The 21,172-nt window shown below is 28.7% G+C and overlaps 1 protein-coding gene across 2 annotated transcripts in view; it reads left to right on the forward strand.

Moving 5' to 3' along the window:
- Positions 1-21,172, forward strand: part of LOC122269382 (uncharacterized) — a 385,269-nt gene that overhangs the window by 296,791 nt on the left and 67,306 nt on the right. For both annotated transcript variants that reach the window (XM_087155779.1, XM_071188215.2), the window contains one exon: positions 1,888-2,023. In XM_087155779.1, coding sequence (XP_087011905.1) covers positions 1,888-2,023 — 136 coding nt within the window. The remainder of the gene's footprint in view (positions 1-1,887; positions 2,024-21,172) is intronic.

Consider the following 21,172-nt stretch of genomic DNA (forward strand, 5'->3'; position numbering starts at 1 on the left):
AAATGAGTTTTTCAAATATTATATCAAGAAAATCTCCCTTTTATAAGAGAATAAATTGATGGATCCAAATAAATTCGTAATGTGACATTTTTTTTAAGTTGACTATTTCATTTTAGTATATTTTTTCTAAAATTTGTCTTTTTTGATAGGAAATTAAAAGTCAACAGTTCTTTTTACTGGGTTGTCACGGGCCCTAAAAATGTAAAATAACAGCATTAAATTGATGTTGTTCGAATTTAGATTTCTTTAACTACTTTTACGTTAGAGTTCTGAATATAAAGATATGTCTGAAAAGTTACATTTGTAATATAGGCCACCCCGGACAGGGCCACCCAGCCTCATAGTCCGCGTTTTTCTCCCATTATAATTATGTTTAGTGTTAAAAAAAATAAGAAAAAGTAATGACGGAATTCAGCTTTGTACGTTTTCTCAAACACGCATTTTGAACTGAGGCAATTTTCATAAGCGTGCATTTCAAGTTATATTTATTATCTATAAGAACGCATTTTGATCCGTGTCTAGAACGGAAATCTCAATGACCATATTTAAGATTAGGTCCTCAAGACATTAGATTAAATCTTAGCTTGAAAATCCGATCATTAGTTCAAAAGTAATGTATGGTGTTTGCTTTTTTAACCCATAAATGCAGCCCACCTAAAAGAAGGCAAAAAAAGTAACATAAACAAAATTTCCTTTTTTTTCCTTCTTTTTTACACAGCCAAATTAATCAACTACACTGTCATCACTCACCAGGACTATTTGTATTCCAGGGAACGAGGAGAAGCCTGTAGTAGAACCACTTCATTTCTAAAAAGGAAAACAAATGTTCGTAATTATTGAGACTTATCAAAAACTATTTTCCCCCACACTGTTAGAATTTTCATTCTAAAATTATGGTAAAATAACTGGCAGCTGTCTGTCCATCCGATTAACCGTAAAGTTTACGGGAAAGAACATTTTTTTCCTTTATGGTTTTGAAATCATTTATCAAAAGTATGGTTATAAAACCATGAATACAAAACTAAACGGTTTCTTACCCATTTACAATTATCATTTTTCAAAAACGGAAAAAAATATATAATCATTTAACTAGACATACTAGCTCGTCTTCTCTTAAGGTAATGGGCATTGGAGAGTGCCGGACACTATAGATTCTTCATGTTTTAAAGGGAATGAAGGAAATATTGGTTTGTCAACACTAGGACTTGAACTCCAGTTCTGCCAGTCATGAGATTGACAGATAAGCCCGCTCGGCTATGATATGTACACAGTAGCTTCATTAGGTGGCTCTAGTTGGTGCGATAAAATTCTGGTTGTTTAACTGTATTAGGTGAAAGCAGTTGATAAAGAGTTTTTCTCAACAATTTGATTACATTTTATTTATGGTTATTTGACTGTTTTGATTAAGTACGGTAAAATAACCATTCAATAAATTGTTATTTAACTATTTTTTCCGAGAAATGTCTAACAGTGCATAACAAAAATTATGTATAAATTTTATACTTTTTAATAAGTCTTGGTAGCCAAAATTTTTAATTTTTTCTCTCGAAAACCGTCTATCATTAGAATATTTTTACTTAAAGCTTTTTCTTCTTTATTTCACTTCAAATATGAAGTTAATTGTATGGCCATTTATTTAAAACAGGAGGAAAATCTTCCATACTCGTGCACAGGTTGTCACCGACAAAAAAAAAGGGGGGGGATTCTCAATATCCAAATCACTGAGTGCCAGGATTCCTTTGATCAGATCATGGATAAACTTCCTTTATTTGTTCTTAAAGTTTCAACGAGCATAAATCTTTCTTTGGATTATATTATCTTGTTTTACGTAAATTAAAAGCTACAACTATTGTGTTGATTCAAAATTAACAATGGTTTCTGTTACAGCTGGAAAGTTCAAATGCCACTCATGTGTATCTTTATAAGACGGACTTGAATACAGAAGGTACTTATGGATGTGAAGTATCCACGGAAGCACCTTCATTTCGAACTGTCAAAGCTGATAAGGAACTAAGAATATATGGTAAGAATTCTTACACCTTCAAAGAGTTCATTACGTCATTCTTATAATAACAGTTATTTCGAGTTATATAAAATTAAAAAAAATATATTGAATTGTTATTTATTATATAATTTTTATTTCTAACAGCAGATAGACAGCAAAAGCGAAAGGAAAAAAACGACTAACGTATGTTTCAATACCTTAAAAAAATGAACTACGCTAAGATTTTCAAAAATATTTCTTTCTGACATAAATATTAGAAATCTTATCTAGTAATACAAAGTAATTGCCCCCTTGTAATTGCCCCCCTCCAATTGTGAAACATAGTAATTGCCCCCCTCCAATCATTTAAGTTTTTATTAAAGGATTTTATTATGTGGTTATTTAATAATGTTATTAAAGTGTTGTAGGGGAGAGATAAATCATGGATTAATTTCAAAGGCAATATTTTTAACAGAAATCAAATTTTAATGGATTTAATCGAATCGATCGAATAAATCGACTTTCGGAATTCGATTTTTAAATATTTCAAAATGAAAAATGCAACTTAATTAACGATTGGCTTAGTTTCTAAAAGACACTTTCCGCCCCTAAAAATGTGCATAAGTTTTAAAACAAAAATAAAGTAATGTAAGATATGAAAATGATAGTTCATGTGAGAATGACTTCTTTTTAAATTTAATTTCATGTGTGCGTCATATATGCCGGATTTCCATATCTATGTGAGAGAGAAAATATAATTTAAGCAAAAATATCATACCATTATGCAAGGACATAGGATATGTCATAATTTTTCCATTTAAGACCATGATCACGTGATTCTCCCCTCACGGCCCATGGTATCAAATCTAAAAGGAGCCTTTCTGACTCCAGCAGCCCAAAATTACACAAACGCCATCTCAATTCGTTACTTTCCATAGTAAATTGTGGTTAGTAGTTAGTAGTTTTTGTTTGTAAATTGTCATTTCATATTAGTACATATTAGTTCTCTTTAAGACTGAAATTCTGGGAAAGCACTTTTTTATCCTTCTACCGGCCCTGAGGGTGGTTAATAATCAGAAGCACATGCTAATTATATGATTTTGAATTCTTTATTTGATTGAATTTTAAAGGAAGGGTCTCTCGGAATGGACAGCATTTCGTGTTTTGATTTTGCTGGAACTATGTTCATTATTTTAAATTTTACATTCCATGTATTATCAAATGTCTCTAGCATAATGTTTTAAATATTAGAAGATATTTTTTTCTAGCATCAACAATATACAAATATTCTTTTTTGCCCGAGTTAGTTTATGTTAATTTTTAGATCATTGAAATTGAAAGTCAATTTGAAAAAAAAGGAGAATTTTCAATACCCTCTTTCCTTTGTTTCTAATCAAGGTTCAAAAGCTACTTGTAAAATGTATGCTAAGTTTGGAGAGGTTACCATATCTAAAATATCCACTCGTGATATCTTTGCCAAGTATAAAAAGCTTAAGTTTTGACCTTAAGGGCACACCTTGTTCTGTTCGTTGAGTTCGATGAAGAACGATTAAATCAACTTCTGCAATAAAATTCCCGTCAATCCACAAGAGAACAGACAAAGCAAATTGAATGCTCTTATACTATTTTTCTTCAAAAACTAATAGTAGGAAAGTTACCTGTTTAACAGGTTCAATGTCATGGGGGTTACCTGTGACCTGCACTGAGTTTGTTTGTAGCACCACGGGTGTCACCAGTGACCGGGGAAGCCAAGATTGATAGAAATACATAATTCGAGTAAATTTTTAATGCTTTTAATTTTTTTAAATATTATTATCCTTACTGAAATGGTTTGAAGAAATCAATGCAATATAGAACACACAAAAATAGTTTCATTTATATACACAGAGATGCCAACTTGCTCCGGACAGCGAATAAATATTTTCAAATGGTAGTTTATTAATTGTGATTCTTGGTATAATAAATTCAATTTAGAACATTTTTAACCACCGCAATTTCTAAACAATTCGTAGATTTATATAATTCACCACTTTTTTCAGATATGTCATACTAAACTTCTTAAAAAACTAACAAAATCTGTCTAATATTTGCAAATTTAGTTTGTAGTTATTTACCGTTTGGCCAGACGGTCAATCCATGTAAAATTAGAGTGGCATTCAACGTGTTAATGTTAATGAGCAATATAAATCATAAAAGTAACTTGTTATAAATAGAATAATAAATAAGCATATAATTTTTTAAAAAATTTCCGTGATTATGTAAAAAAATATCTTTTAAAGCATCTGTTTAAATTATTTACGTCGTTTTAGAATTATTCTCAAAAAAGATTTAAAACCAGAGCATGAGTTTTTTACAAAATTGCTTAATGTTTCCTAATTATCAAAAGACGTTTATCGTGATCTTGAAACAGGAACTAAAGCAAAGAACGTTCGTATTTTGTTCATTTTTACCTGGATTTTCTTCCTTAAAAATGAAGGAAATTTAGCGTATTGTACAAAAAGCTTTTTAACAAAGATACTCCTGCGAAAAAAAAGGATCGGAAATATATGCAAATGAGAATCAATATAAACGAGGCTGTTTGTGCCCTATTTTAATCATTTATTTTAGAAATACCTGAAATATTTTTTTTTGGTTCAATATTTTATCATACAGCAGCTGCCATTGCAAAGAACAGCCTGGTTTTGAAAAATAATTAAACACAGAAAACTTTTATTTGTTTGTTTTAAAAACTTACCAAAAGATAATTTCGAAAAAATATTAATGATAACCGTAAAAAGGCTTAACTGCAACTTTTCGAACTATTGTATTTTGAATATTTTATTATTTTGAACTAGTTCAGATCTTTAATGTTAAGCAATTTCACATAAAAAAGAACTTTTATGTGTTGCAAACAGTTGACATACTTTTTTGCAAATACTTTTGGGATAATTGTTTTAATTACTTATAAGTATTACTAAACCTGGCAACAAGTTAATTTCAAATTGATAGCTTACATAATGCTTCAAATACTTTTAATCATGGTTATCCTGAAGGCATTCTATATGTATAAATGCTTGATTATACAATTTACATTTTTTTAAATAGTTGCTACAAGTAACAACATTACATAGCAACGTAGCAACGTAACAACATGTAACAACATAGCAACGTAACAACATGTAACAAAATATGTAACAACATAGCAACGTAACAACATAAGTATAATTATAAACGTTTTACACTAGTATATTTTATGAATTTATTTGAAGAAGTTTAGAAAATGTATAAAGATGTTAATTGCTTATCAATCAATCAATCAACAGTACTGCTGTAAAATAACAATTGAATTGGCTTTACGAAACGTCTTATATGCTTATAAATTACTTTCAATTTAAATTTTTTAAATACAAAACCATGCGTGTAATTCCAAATATAACAATTTTTAGAGCTGAATATTGACACTATTATCATACTCATCGAATAAAAAAAATTCCTTTTATTAAGTTAAGGAAAATCTGAATCCTTTAACTGATTGCCATTTAAAAGCAATCGAAATATTACAACTATTATCAAATTTTCATTTGAATTTGTTTAAAGAAAAGTTTCAGACTTAACCTCATAAAAAAAACAATTTTCAATCCTCAATATCAAAATAATTCAATACCGATTAAAATTCCGAATTTCTTCTTGAATTTATTAATAAATAAATCTTAATAAAGAAATTTATCATAGTATAAATAGTCAATTAACAATATTAAGAGTTGCGAGCTCTTATTGCCACTTCTTTATTTTTATTTTTGAAGCATAGATCTAGTAATAAATATTTATCCAGACGACATCAAACCAAATAGTTTTTAACCCTCAATATTAATACATTGCAATGCCCATCTAGTGGAAAATTTCATCTTGGTTTCGATTTGACCATCAATAAACCCTTTTGGAAGAAAAAAAAATTATCCATATCAAATATAGTCACTTAAAAGCAATCCAAGAGTTGCGATCATTGCCAAATGCATCCTAAAGCCTTAATAAAGAAGAAGAAACATTTCATTGATTACTTTATAAATTGCTTCTTCCCTGCTGAGCCCATTACAAGACGACTGACAAACTTACCTAACGCACTAATCACTTAAAAACAAAACCAAAAGGCAAGGAGCTCAACTACCCCTGGTATAAACGCTGGCGTAATTGCTATGCCATACGTGAGGCGCCTAGCTTCTTGCCCTTAAGTAACTTAGGTTGAGTCTAAATGGTTCAGCTTTCACATTGAGCCGTAGCTATCGTTGTCTTTGTTTAGGTGTAATCAATAGCTTTGTGGGTTCCGTAAGAAAACCTCATTGAAAGGGTGACTCTAGAAGTTTGGTTTTGAGGGACTAACTGTTGTTTCCTTCGTAAACTAGTGCAACCACAAGAATTGTAGTTAACATGCGGATCTTGCTTAACAACTGATGGGAATTCTTCTTTCTTGTACTCTTTGATCGCCTTGTAACTTCAGAGTAGACCAATAAAATAGTACTTATGAGCCATAGTGACGCATATAAATTCATACCATGATATTTACAGATTGGTTTATAAAGGGATCGTATAGTATGTGAAAATATTTCAAATACATCATAGCTAAAATGCAAAGCATTAAAATATGAACTATTTTATGATTTAAATTTGAATATTTCGATTTATTATTCTCTTTGATCGTATTGTGACTTCAAAGTAGAACAATAATATACTACTTATGAGCTATAGTAACGCATATAAATTCATACCGTGATATTTATAGATTGGTTTATAAAGGGATCGAATAGTAAATTCAAATACAATCAAATTCAATCAAATACAACATAGCTAAGAAGCAAAACATTTAAGTATGGTCTTTCACCATTTAAATTTGAGTATTTTAGTTAGTTGCACCCTTTGATCGAATTGTAACTTCAGAGTAGAAGTGTAAAATACTACTTATGAGCCATAGTAATGCATATAAATTGAAACATCGATATTTAAATATTGGTTTATCATGGGATCGTATAATATGTGAAAATATTGCAAAACCAGTTGCTAAAATATGGATTATTAGTTTACTTTTTGAATTTGAATGATTTAATTAGTTCTTATTGCAAGCGGTATTTTAGTTGCTTCAGGTGGGGTAAAGTATTTATTCATAAAAATAAAAAACTATAATTTTTAAGCTAATATTGGAATAATTGCTTCTTCTTCATTCAAGCTTTTAGCAGTTATGAACTAACTTTAAACAGAGGTTTTTTAGCAATCAAACAAAAAACTGAAAACTATTACTCAACAATTTGGAACAATTCCCAGATTTTCATTCAACCTTCTATAGTTAAGAATTATTCATAGCACCAAGATATTTTAGAAGTCATTCATAAAAAAAAAAAACGGTAAATTTTTAACTGATATTGCGACAAATGTTAGATTTTCATTCAGGATTTTTATAGTAATAAACTACTTTTAGCAGGCAAACCTATTTCATCAGTCATTCGTCAAATTAAAAACTGTATCATTTAAATTAAAATTGGAACAAACGCTTAATTTTCAATCAACTTATTAGTAATTATGAACTTATCAGCAAACAGAGGCATTTAAAACTGTGAAATTAAAAACGATTACATTTTCAACTAAAATGGAACAATTTTCCAGGATTTCCATTAACCCAGGAAGACTAGCCCCTCCTGAACGAGAATTAAGAAACTCCAGGGGTTATGAAAAGACCCCAAATTAAATTCCTTCTTACGTTCAAAATTCATAAATAAATTCATTCATATGCTCAAAATTCATAAATAAATTCATTCATACGTTCAAAATTCATAAATAAATTCATTTATTCAGAAAAAAGTTGGATTTTTAGTTGAAAATAAAGCACACTTGAGTATTTGACTATTGACATCTATTGCTTATCTATTCAAATAATTTAAAAATTCATTTTACTATACAATTTAATAAAGCCTAACGACATTTACTTTTCTGACAATTAGTATATAAATTGCTATGCCATACTCGATATGATAGTCTTAATGCAAAAATGAATGTATAGAGTAATTTTAGTTTATAAATTTATATATATATTTTTTTTGGGGGGGACATAGTTACGCATAGCAACTATATGTTCCAAACCGAAAAAAAACGCACAAGTTACTAGTTCCATTAGTTTTCGATTTCTCGAGAAAAATTTTACCTAAAGAAGTTTTGAATTTCCTTGTCGGTTGAATTGTCTTGTAAGTTTGATTCAAACTCAGTTTAACTGCACGTTTCCTGATTTCGAATACTAATATTGGAAATGGCAAGGTCTTGGATTTTTATACACAGTTAAGTTACGTCGTCAGTTTTTAATAAACAGTCAGTGGATTTTTCTTATGCAGCAAATAGCTCCTGTATTTAGTGTGGCAAAATTTCACGAACATTACAAATAAGTAAAGTCACTTTAATTAAGAAAGAAAAATAATAGTACACTGAATTCATCATCCAAGAGAAATAAAAAGATCTGTAGAAGAAACTAAAAGACGCGTGGGGTCATTCCATGACCCCTGTAACTGATAAAACGTCCATTGGGGGATGAAAAAAATACTGAAAGTGATTTCTAATTATTCGCAAGAGACAGGTAAAAATGAAAGACTCGGCTACTAATATAAAAAGGAAGAACAGGTGTCATGTTTTCCTCGAATCAGAACTTATGAAATGCGTTGGATCATATATTAAACCCCACATGTCCTCCAGGGTAAAATATTTCAATAGTTATGAATTAACATTATCAATCAGAAATTTTCTATTAAGCATTTATAAAATTAGAAATTATAACTCTTCAACTGAACCAAATTTTTTTAATAAATTTAAATTCATTGTAAAAATCCATGATAATAAAAGTCTTAATTTCGGAACACATATATACATTGTTTAGTTGAAGAAGTTCGTTTTTTTTCCCTTCCGTTTTAATCTAGCATTTGCATTAGTAATATTAATATTAATTCAGTAATTTGCATTTTAATATAAAGAATAAGCAATACTGGAACAGCCCGTTGTCAGCCAAGGGGGTCATGAACTTTCAGCCTCAACAATGCTGACACCGAAGGCTCAATAATAGCAATATAGCTAGCATTGCACATCTTTGCTTTCTGGGCAAGCTGATATCCATTGATTTAAAGCTGTGGGATATCAAGCCACTCCAGGAAGCAAATTAAAGCTCTAATACAACTGAAACAAAGTTCGATCAAACAACCGGTTCTCGCTGATTTATTCGAAAAAATGCATATTTCCAGTTTCAACTGAAACATTTCGAGAGTTTTTTTGTTTTTTTTTGTTTTTTCTGTCAAGATGCAGCATGATTGCTTGGCTTTAAGGGCTGCATTTGATAGAACTATTTCTGATTAATCTTAAGGTAGCTATTATATTAATGCATTAGATAGATTAAGGTAGATAGGTCAATTTTAAGTCTCCTCAATGCTGATACTGGCGGCTCAACAATAGCAATATAATTAACATTGCACACCTTTACTTTTTGGATAAGTTGGCAGCCATTGATTTAAAGCTGTGTGGACATCAGGCCACTCCAGGAGGCAGATTAAAACCCTATTACAACCGAAACAAGGTTCAATCGAACTACTTGTTTCCGCTGATTTATAAGAAAAAATTCATGTTTCCAGATTCAACTGAACATTTCAATCATTTTTTGTTAAGTGACAGCATGATAGCTTGGCTACGGAGGCTACATTCGACGGAACTATTTCTGACCAATCTCAAAGAAGATATTCTCCGTTTAATGGCGGTGGCGGAAAGAAACCAGGGGGGTAGGAAGATAAAAACTACATAACAAACACTCCTCTGTAATTTTATCTGAATAATACGATGATTAAACAATGATATACTAGTTTTTAATTAAGAGGTGTAATTATTCCGAATTACTTATTTGTATTTATAAGGTAATTTCGGGGTTGAAATCCAAAACTATGATTCGATCTTCATCATTAGTCGCTTTAATTTTATGTTTGTCATTTATTATTCATAAAAATACATTGGCAATATTTGTTTAATTAGCATTTTTTACGAGGTAATTGCTATTCTATATCTTATTACAATTCTTAGTACAGATTTACGTTTTCGAAGATGATTAGATGTATGTGTCTCTTATTTATAAGTATTTTGAAATAGTAAAAATATTAAAAATAGCAAATTATTATCTAAGACTAATGCTAAATGTAATTTTATTATTGTTTAAAAATTCAAAACATGTAATCACAAGATCTTGAAACGTTTAATAAAGAGAACCTAAAAGATGAAAATTCGTCATAATTGTATCTGAAATCATTTGAAATATCGTAGGGAACAGTAGGGAATATCGGATATGATCATATTGGACAATGGCCCTTATACTAAAGAAAACATCAGTGAAAGAAATATCGGGTAATTGCACTTTAGTTTCAAAATGTCATTGTAAGGAATACCAGGCAAGGGCACTTTACCTTTAAAAAGATCAATGCAGGTGAAACCGGGCAATGACCCTTAAACTTTAAACATCAGTACAAGGATTAAAGAGCAATGGCACTTTATCTTAAAAACATTAGAGATGGTTATCCAATGCAATTTATACCTTTTCTAAGCCGGGAGAAAAAGACAATAATCAACCCCCCCCTTAAAGAGTTCTAGCCTTAACCACTGTGTCTTAACTAATGTCTGAATCCTATGCTCATTATCAAATATAACAAAATGTTTTTACTGAAATCTTTAGACAAGACATCACATTTTACGACTTAAATTGCATAAATAATTCTTAAAACATACTTTCTTGCTATTAAATACTCATTATAAATATTTTGAAGATGTTTCTCTTGCAAATGCAAAAACCATGGAAGCTTAAAAGCAAGGAAAAATTTTACATTTCTTTAAAAAAAATATTTAGAATTTCCAACATAGCGATTTTCGATTGTAATGAGATTCTTTTGAACCTGAACTGAGAAAAGCCTAAAACACTTTCGAAGCAAGAAGCAGTTAAAATTACATATTTGACTTCTGAAAACAAACTTGCAAATTAACACAACTTAAATTGCTTTTGTTGTATTTTATTTTCCATCCAAGAACTAAATTAAATCTTAGCCATTTTTTTATTGTTTGCTGAGCTCAGTTTTTCTCATTAAAACAATTGTGACGCTTTTGTCGCTATTACTATGAAACATTATTCACTTTAGCGTGAGTGTTAATTCCAGCATTTTAGAATTTTTTTACATTACGCGTTTAAAGATTGCGCCATTTGGCTTTGTTATGTTTTTCTGAGCAATTACACTTAAGGAATTTTTTTTCAGGACTTCAAAAAAAAGAAAGTAAAATGTTGACTAGAAGCTAAATTTTAAAGGTAATATTTAATACAGTGTGTTCCTACAGAGAAGTAAATTATTTTCTTCTTTATTATTTAAGTTCAGATAAGCAGACATAAATAAAGAATTCTTCCTTTTTGGGGGGAATTTTTTTGGAGAATTCATTATCAAATCTCTTTCAGCTTTTAACTAGAAAGAGGTTATCCCATTAACTACCTTTTTTATTCTCAAATGTTTTTAATAAATAATATTTCAAGAATGCCGCTCATGACACGCTTAATTTTAATTTAAATAGTGGTGACATTAAGTACACCAAATTATTATTTAAGAAGATTTGTAGCTGAGGAGATATTCTAAAAGAAAGTATAAATGTCACAAGCTTGAAGAAAAAAACTAAACTAAATCTAGTTACAAAGGAAAAAAGGCCAAATTATTTACAATAAATATATAGTGAAAGAACATATTCTTAAATAATTGTTTAAGAAAATTTGTTGTTACACTGCCATTCTTAATATAGTATAAATTATACACCGCTAGAAATTTCTTCGTAAAAATGGTTAAATAGCAATTTCTTTAATTTTTATTTCACAATTTTTCAAACGAAAACAGTCAACAAAAAAAAGATGATATTCAAACTGCAAGTATGAGAAAAAATATTGATTGTTTTTACCTAATACGCTTTAACAGCCAAAATTCTGTCTACGCTAACTAGGCCCAACTTATTTAGCTACTTAGTGCCATGCTGCTTTGTATATACTGTAGCTGAGAGAAGTAATCAGTCAACCTTGTGACCGGCAGAACAGGGGTTCGAATCCCATCGTTGACATTGCATTTTTTTTCCTGTTTTCCATACATGAAGTGTTTCCGGTGTCCGGCAGTCTCCAATAGGTGACCCTGGACTATTACAATATTAAACTATCATTCACGCATAAATAGCCCAGCTTCCACAGAGCTATGTCCGTTTGAGTTTAGAAACTGTGCAAGTTGTAAATGGTTGCAGAACCATATAATTTTGCATTCACGGTTTTTTTTACCGTGCCAGTCGTTAGCTGTTTCAAAACCGGAAACTCAAAAAAAAAAACTGATCCTTACTATAAATCTTATGGTTAATTAGATGAACAGACTGCTGCCGATTAGTTTACCATAATTCCAGATTGAAAACTCCTATAGTACCTTAAGACTCATCTTAAGAAATGAATAAGTTATTAATAAATTACGACTCATCTTAACTTAAAAGGAATTTATTTCTGAAATTATATTTTGTTAAAGAGAAAATATTTACTTTAGATATGTAGCTAAGAAGATAGTATAAATGTTGCAAACTGTTAAAAAAATACTTAAATGTATTTTTAAAGGAATTATCTTTTGTTTTTTAAAGATAAATGTACGTTGAAACAGAATATTCTCCCTTTTAATAAATATAGATATATATTCTTTTTTATAGATAAAGATATAGTGAAACCCAATACAAACAGTCTGTTTCTTAAAACAGTATCACTTACATTTCTGAGAAAAATTTCAAACAGACATTTTTTTTCAAGCACCAAGCCTTTTATTCCAAAAAATGTTTTTTTTTCAAACATCAATTCTTTTGTTATAGAAAAAAATTCCAAATTAAACAAGCAGTCTTATTTTTCAATGAGTAAATCTAATGTTTCAGAAAAAATACTCAAATCAAACAAAATTTATTTATTTCAATCGTAAATGCATTAGTTAAAATAAATGTATAATCAAACTAGTTGTTTTGTTTAACGCTTTTTTTATTGTCTATTTTGCATGTAAACACTTAAACTGTACGAAATTTTCTTCTCTTAACTACAACTTTAGATTATATTATATGTTATATTTTCTTATTACGGTGGGGATGGAATTTTAAACTATCATTATTATTAATCTTTACTGAAGAAATAACCGGTTCTTAAATAATAAGACTGAGCAATAAATCAATATTTAGTGTTTAAAGTATTTTGACTGTAAAAGTATGACTGTTGTTTACTTCTTTAAATATTTTAGCAGATTCATCATTTGATTGGTATTTCTCAAACAAAGATAAAGCCAACTGCCCAGAAATAACATATTTATGGAATTTATTTTATTTAATGTAAGTTTGTCCAAGCGAAGGTATTAAAGATAAATTTTAACAAAAATCTTATATTTGGTTCATTTCCATATTGTAGTGGCATTTTGAAAAAAAAAATTTCATCACAAATTATTCACCATAAAAGTTTTAGCGAAAATTGGATTTTTTGTCCATTAAAACTTTAAACAGCAGTGTACTTTTTTTATTTGCTGCATAAAATAATAGTAATAAAGAAACATTAATCTTTGTTCCTTTTGCAATGTTCAAAAGTGTGAAAATGAAAAAAAAAGTTTAAAACATAAGTTACAGTGTTACTTATGTTTTAACACTGCTACATAAGTTAACAGTAAACAGCTTACACTATTATCAAATTTACTCAGTATATCAATAAAAATTTTCTACAAATGTTTAGTAACAGAGTGTGAATAGGTAACAGAAGGCAAAGCGTAGAGCAAAGCTAAATTTCAAATTTTCTCGCTTTATACGTTACTTAAATTTATTCATATAAAAATTTTGATAACTGCTTATTTTTCCTTTAATAATCCTAAAATGTTACAAAGTATTGAATTCAAAGTCAATAAATAAAATTCAATAAATAAATATCAATAAATAAATTTACCATAACTAAAGTGCCGGGATAGACTGGTCGGCAGGGCGCTTGGCCCATATCCGAGCGTTCGTGAGTTCGAACCCCGCCGGCCGAAGACTCCCCGTTTAGTAAATGGTCACTGATGCCCGTTAAATCTGTCCAGTCGCAAAGTCATCCATGTTCCCTTCACAAATCAATACCTCAAAACAAATTAAGAAGTCAAACTTTTGGCCATAGATGGCGCCACTGGAAAACAAGAACAATCGTACCCCTCTGCCTAAACAGGCATACGTCAACAGCAACCATAACTGAAGGGAAAGTAAATAAAACATAGGTAAAAGAGAGGAAGAATAACAGAGAAACTGCAAGTCAGTTTACTTGGACAGGTTCAACTAAAATGGAAAAATCTTAGTACAAAACTGAGAAGCGATCTTAACATAAAAATATCAAGTTAACTTTAGAACTATGAATTTATAAAAAATATTCTAACAAAGTGAATAAAGCATTCTTACCTTTCCAAAGCTTTGTTTTCTTAGAATACGATAAATATAATGGCAATTTTTAAAATGACTACCTTTTCTAAAAATAGACCAAGAATAAAAGATGCAAATTGCTCTATTTTTTATTAATTCCTTATTACCAAAATATATTTGTAAATTAATGAATATATAGCAAGATGTTAGAACTACCCGACTGAGTTCTTACTTTTTATAAGGCGACAACTCGCCACTACGTTTTTAAAAACAACTACTTACATTAGCGATATACTATGAACACGAATGTATTTGGGTCGTTTTTAAGTAATATTACTTTTATTAATTTTATTTATTGAAATAAAAGTTCAGCCAACATTTTCAAGCATTCAAATTAATTTACTGTACGTTCTTAGTAAGTGGAGATATATAGAATTCAGTATTTTAAAAATAATGCCCATGTAATACTTTCCTAATATGTCAAAAAAAACTAAGTTGCCCTGTACCAGTTTTTTCTGCATTTCAACAAAACCAACTGTTAAATTGAAATAATTTTTATTTATCTATTTGTGAAGACAGTGTTAAATGTAATATACATTACAACTAATTTAATGTACTGTTTTAAAATTTCCTTTAAATATAACTCAAAGATTTTAAGGTTGTCCCAGAATTTTTTCCACTATGTCACCATAATTATTTTTGTTTATTTCCAATGCCCACCTGTGTTAACATTTCGTCAATTCAGGCATTTACAAGTCAGATTTGTCATCCACTCTTTCATGGACACCATATTAGGTTGCTCCTGCAGTAAGGACAGATAGCAAAGAGAATGAAAAATTGTGCATACCTTGCCCGGTATTCGAACTCAGATCCTTTCTGATGCATGTTACCTGACCCCTACACAGGCCGGTCAGCTTTACCACAGTTATTGAATTAATTTATTTCTGTTTAGTTGGCGAAAATGGACTCTATGGTTTCTTCGGATAGTCCATCTTTAGACGAAGTAACCATTTTAAAATTATCATTTATGCACCGTATTCTGAAAAAATAAAGCTTTGAGAAAGTATGGATGTTTTATTTACTTTGCTCTCGGTTACTAACATAATTGTTTGAAATGTATTGAGAGAAGTAAATAGTAATGTTTATTTGATTTTTTTATGTTAAGATCAAAATATGCTTTTCAGTTTTATATAAACTTTTCATCTCTTCAATTGAAGCTATTCAAGAAAATTGACTTGCAGTTTCGTTTTTTTCCCTCGCTTACTCTTCAGCTTTGCTAATGGTAACTTTATTTATTGACTTTAAAGATATTATTTATAAAATTTTAAGTTTATTAAAGTGAAGGTAAGAATCAATTTTTGCACAACTAAAATTCAGAATTTGTAATGCAGGAAAAATTTAGTTCTACAGTCTGTTTTCCCCCCTGTTACTTACAATTTAATAACTGTATTTCACTCTATAATTCAACAAAAAACAATTATAGGGATTTATAGAGTAAATTTGACTGCAGTGTAAATTGTTTACAGTTTTGGGAAACTTCTTTCCTTTTTTATTTAAACACTGTTAACAGAAGGAGCATAATGCAGAGTGAAATATTTTTTTAAATTTATTTTTTCAAAAAATTTTTTTTATGTTCGAAATATGAAAAAAAACGGGCTGTTGTTTAAAGTTTCATGAACAAAAAGATTCCAATTTCAACTGATATTTTCATACGCATTAATTCGTGCATTTATTTTCTTAAGAAAAAAATTTTAAATCTTTTCCAATTCAAAAACTGACTCATTTTTCTCACAAGAATGAATTTTAAAAATGAAATAATTGAGTCATTACTTTTTAACTGTTTGAAAAGTGCAGGAGGAGTTTTGCTGATTAAGTAAATAAACTTTGTTTAAAATGATTTTTACAATCATTATATGTACTAATGATTATAATAAATACATGCGACATAGTAATTAAGAAGCGACATTTTTAAATGCTTCAATTAATATATAAGCTTAATATTTTGTCAGTTTTCTTACCTCTTTAAATGTTGTAGGGTTGACATCTACTGCAGCATTGTATGATGACAGTTTTTTTTTCTCTAAATGATCAAAACAGATAGCACCATTTATTGCAGGGATGCCAACTTGCTCTGCTTTGTAAGAAAGTATTTTCTAGTGGTATCGAGATTTAAATTAATTTTAGTGTGTTATTTATCATTTTAGTAATTTTTGCCTCCACCACTTATCAAAAACTTCAAGTATCATAAGAAATGAAACGTTATTGCAGTTTTCTCGTTTGAGTATCAATATTAGAAATCACACTAATTTGCGGATATGATCGAATGAACTGACGTCGAAGTTATTTCATTTCGCTATCTTGTTTTCTGGTTTATTAAATTTTTGTAACACTTTAAAATTGTTTTTAACTTTAAATAATTTTCTTTTTCTCTTTTAACACGTTCACGCCGGGAAAAGTGAAAATACTTGTACGGGAAGAGAGAAAATACTAGTAGAAGAACTATTTCAATATAAGATAATATTCGGGAGGAGTTAATCTATTCTCAACAATAACAATTCACTGTAAGGAAATTTATCACGGCGAAGAAGCAATTCAATATAAAAATTGCATCCGCTAAAAACAATTGGTAGTTATGGATTTTTATTATTCCCGGAAAAAAACTAAAAAATGAAATTTATTGTTACCAGTTTTTGCTCCGGTGCGCTGCTGAGATGAGATAATCTAGCATGACCCACCGGTGGGTCACCCCAGCGTGAACGTGTTAAAATATATTTCTCATGGTTTTCTTTGTATTTCATTTCATTTTCTAGATTCTATTGTACTTGCAGCTTATGCGTAGTTAATAAAACTTATCTTTTCGTTTATTTTCTTAATTATCTCCGGTAATCTCTCTTTTCTTTTTTGATTCATTATTGTGTTTATATATATATATATATATAAAATTTCAAGATCAAAATGTAGAGAAAGCAGGGGAAAGATTACAGAGCTACGAAAAAATGGTTAAAAAATATTAAATAATAATAAAAATAGCAAAAAAACGGAAAAAAGGACAAAAATTTTTAAAAAATCCGGAAAATAAAAGATATAATCTTTATATCAGCTCACACGATTATTTCTGCAAAAAAGAGTGCTTTCTAATATTGCATCAATATAGCCAAAGCAAAATATATCAATACAATAGTGTGAGAAGCACTCAAAGATTTTCCTAATTTTCATCGTGTTCTTTTGTTTTTATTTATTATGCTATATGTATATATATATATATATATATATATATATATATTTATATATATATATATATATATATATATATATATATATATATATATATATATATATATATATATATATATATATATATATATATATATATATATATTTATATATATATATATATATATATATATATATATATATATATATATATATATATATATATTCAAAATGAAGAATGAAACAAAGAAAAATATTAGACATATGGAAAAAAAAGGGGGGGGGAATAATAAGTAAAAAAATAACAAACAACAATTTAGGAAAAAATTAGGAAAAAAAATTAGGAAAAAAAAGGATGAAATTTTATTTAAAAAAACCGGAAAAAGAAAAGATATGATCTTTTCTTCAGCCCACACGATTATATCCGCAAAACAGAGTACTTTCTGATATTGTATCAATAAAGCCAAAGCAAAAAATATTAATACAATAGTGTGAGGAGCACTCAAAAAAATTTTTTATAAAAATAACAACAAATAAAATAGATCACAAAAAGTAAAAATAAGTAAAAATAACATGTAAAAACAGAAAATAAAATAAAATAATAAGAAAAAACATTAAAAAGGGGACTATAAAGCGAGTAGCAAAATCAGATCAACTTACATGGACAGAAAATTTTTCAAGAATGATTTAAAAATGTTTTCGCAGAAAGATTACCAGATTACAAAATATGTAAACAAAAGATGAAAACATAAGCGCAAATTGAGTGCAACAAGAGGGTTTTAAAGTGTCGTTCTTACTGCACTGCTGAAGGGATTTGTTATTCTGAGCTTTGATTTGTTAGTTACCAAGGATTGGCCCGAAATGGAAGTGCGAAAGGTAATATTACACTGGATAATTTTAGAAATTGATCATAAATAGTATTAGAAGATAGATGCTTATTTAAGAAAACTTATAAAATAGAAAAGAGAAACATATATTGCCTGTTTTGCAAATAATTTCAGCCGCGGATTTGCACGATATGGATTAGCACATAGAAAAATTATTTAAATTATCAAAGAAAAAAATTTTTCAGTAGATAACTTTAACACGGATTTGCCCGAAATGGATTTGCACATGGAAAAATTAACAAAGAAAAAAATTTTAGTAGATAATTTTAGCCACGGATTTGCCCGAAATGGATTTTTGCAAATAATTTTAGCCGCGGATTTGCATATAGAAAAATTATTCAAATTATCAAAGAAAAAATTTTTTTAATAGACAATTTTAACACGGATTTGCCCGAAATGGATTTGCACAAGGCAAAACTGTATAGATTAATAAAGAAATTTTTAGCAAACAATTTTACTCACGGATTTGCCCGAAATGGATTTGCACATGGAAAAACTGTATAGATTAACAAAGGAAATTATTTAGTAAAGGAATTTTTAGTAAATAATTCTAACCATGGATTAAACTTATTGTTTTTCTTAACTTTCTTCGTGTTTTCCTGTATTTATTTATTTTATTTATATATATATATATATATATATATATATATATATAAGGTTATTTTTAAATACTTTCAAAATTTAAAAAATACATTTTCCGTACATTAGTTGTTATTTAACTAATTCGTAAAAAGATGCCCAATAAACCATAAAGTTTGCAGTTCTGCTTAACCTTATAATAAAAGCCTATATAAATCATTCCAATTTAATGACTTAAATCTAAGGAATTAAAATTTATTAATCCTTACTCTCATATTCAAAACACAATCTCTAAGATAAACAAAACTCTTATTACCTCATTTAAAATTCAGAAACACTTTTAGAAACGAAGTAAATAAAGTCAAATGTATTTTGCATGATTTATCTAAATTAACCTATTTACCCAAGTTGTAAAAGATTACCATTAAGAAACAATCACTTTTCTAGGAAAACGTTGACGACGTTTTAACAAAATCATTTATTTTCTTAGAACAGCAGTAGAAATGAGTGCTTAATATATAACACCCAAGTGACTATATATTTTTGTAAATGATGCTTCCTTATGCGAAACTCATAAAAATTTATTTCAAGAACGGAATCATTGAAATGCATGCTTTGAACTTTAAAAGGATTATTAAGATCATCACTCAAAATGAAAGAGGGAGAGCAAACTAAGTAAATTTGGACTGTCACCATATCTTCCATTTCTAGTTAGTTTTTACTAACTGACAGTAAAGATGATATAACAACTTTTCATCACTGAATTTTGCAACAACATTTTACTTTCCTTTGAATTTACAAACTAGCTAAACGAATATATTGTTTGCCTTTGAAATATTTAAAGTTTTCAAACATTCTAAAATGCAAGAAATAATTTCATTGTTTAACACAGTTAATTTATTTCAAAAAGGAAACAAAAACTGGTAACATAATTGTTTCATTAATAGAAAAGATTTTGCAAAAATAAGTCAGATCTTTGTTCCATAATTTGCAAATATTATAATTACCTTTGGATCTAAAGTGAAACCGTGGTGAATTTTTAAAAAGAGAGTGGTAAGTACCAGAAATTTATATTCTTCTGGTGCAAACAAATGTGTTGTATTTATTTTGTGTTGATACACAAGCACTAATACAAACAACTATGTTGTATTAGTGTTTTTTATGAATAAAACACTTTTAGAGACTGGGTATATATGGATAGATACTTTACTTCCAGACTTTCATAAGAGATTGCATTTCTTTGCATCTGAAGTCAAAGCATTGTGAATTTTTAAAAAGAAAGTGGTAGGTACCAAAAATTAATATTTTTCTGGTACAATCAAATGCGTTGTATTAATTTTGTGTTGATACTCAAACACTAATACAGACAACTATGTTGTATTAGTGTTTTTTATGAATAAAACACTTTTAGCAACTGGATATATATGGATAGCTACTTTACTTCCTGACTTTCATGAGAGATAGCATTTCTTTGCATCTGAAGTCAAAGCATTGTGAATTTTTAAAAGCGCTAAAAAACAATTTTTTTTGAAGAATTTTTTTCTTAAAAAGAATGTTTATTTCAAAACATTTGAGTTTAAACAAAAGGAAACCATATACTTTTTTTAACATTGAAATGGATGATATTGCAAAAATAATAATTATTACATATTCATTAGCATTTAAAATATTGATAAATTTGAACGTAACATGCTTGAATGAACACTACAGAACTTGCTCTTCAGTTTCTGTCAAAATCACCTGATGTCCTATAAAATATATTTTTATGTGTTAAATCGTTTGATTAATTCATTAGAAGAAAAATAATAGTTTACCTGCGCGTTTCACGTGCTTCTTGTAAATTTTATTGGAGATAGTATTTCTGCGGATTTTGTACTTCCGAGAAGCTTCTGCAATCGACATACCACCAGCAACTGCTTGCAAACATTGTTGCAGCTTTTCTAAAGTGTAATCAAGGTAATTTCTCGTTCGAGGTATTTTTTTTATAACGTCTGACAATTTTTCTGACGAAAAAAAAACGAATGAAACTTTGCACAAAGTAGCCCCAAAGTGCATTTTTTTTCATTTTCCGTTT

Source organism: Parasteatoda tepidariorum, chromosome 12 (genome assembly GCF_982258835.1).
Source record: "Parasteatoda tepidariorum strain Cologne lab strain chromosome 12, Ptep-v5.0, whole genome shotgun sequence".
In the NCBI taxonomy this organism is placed as follows: domain Eukaryota; kingdom Metazoa; phylum Arthropoda; class Arachnida; order Araneae; family Theridiidae; genus Parasteatoda; species Parasteatoda tepidariorum.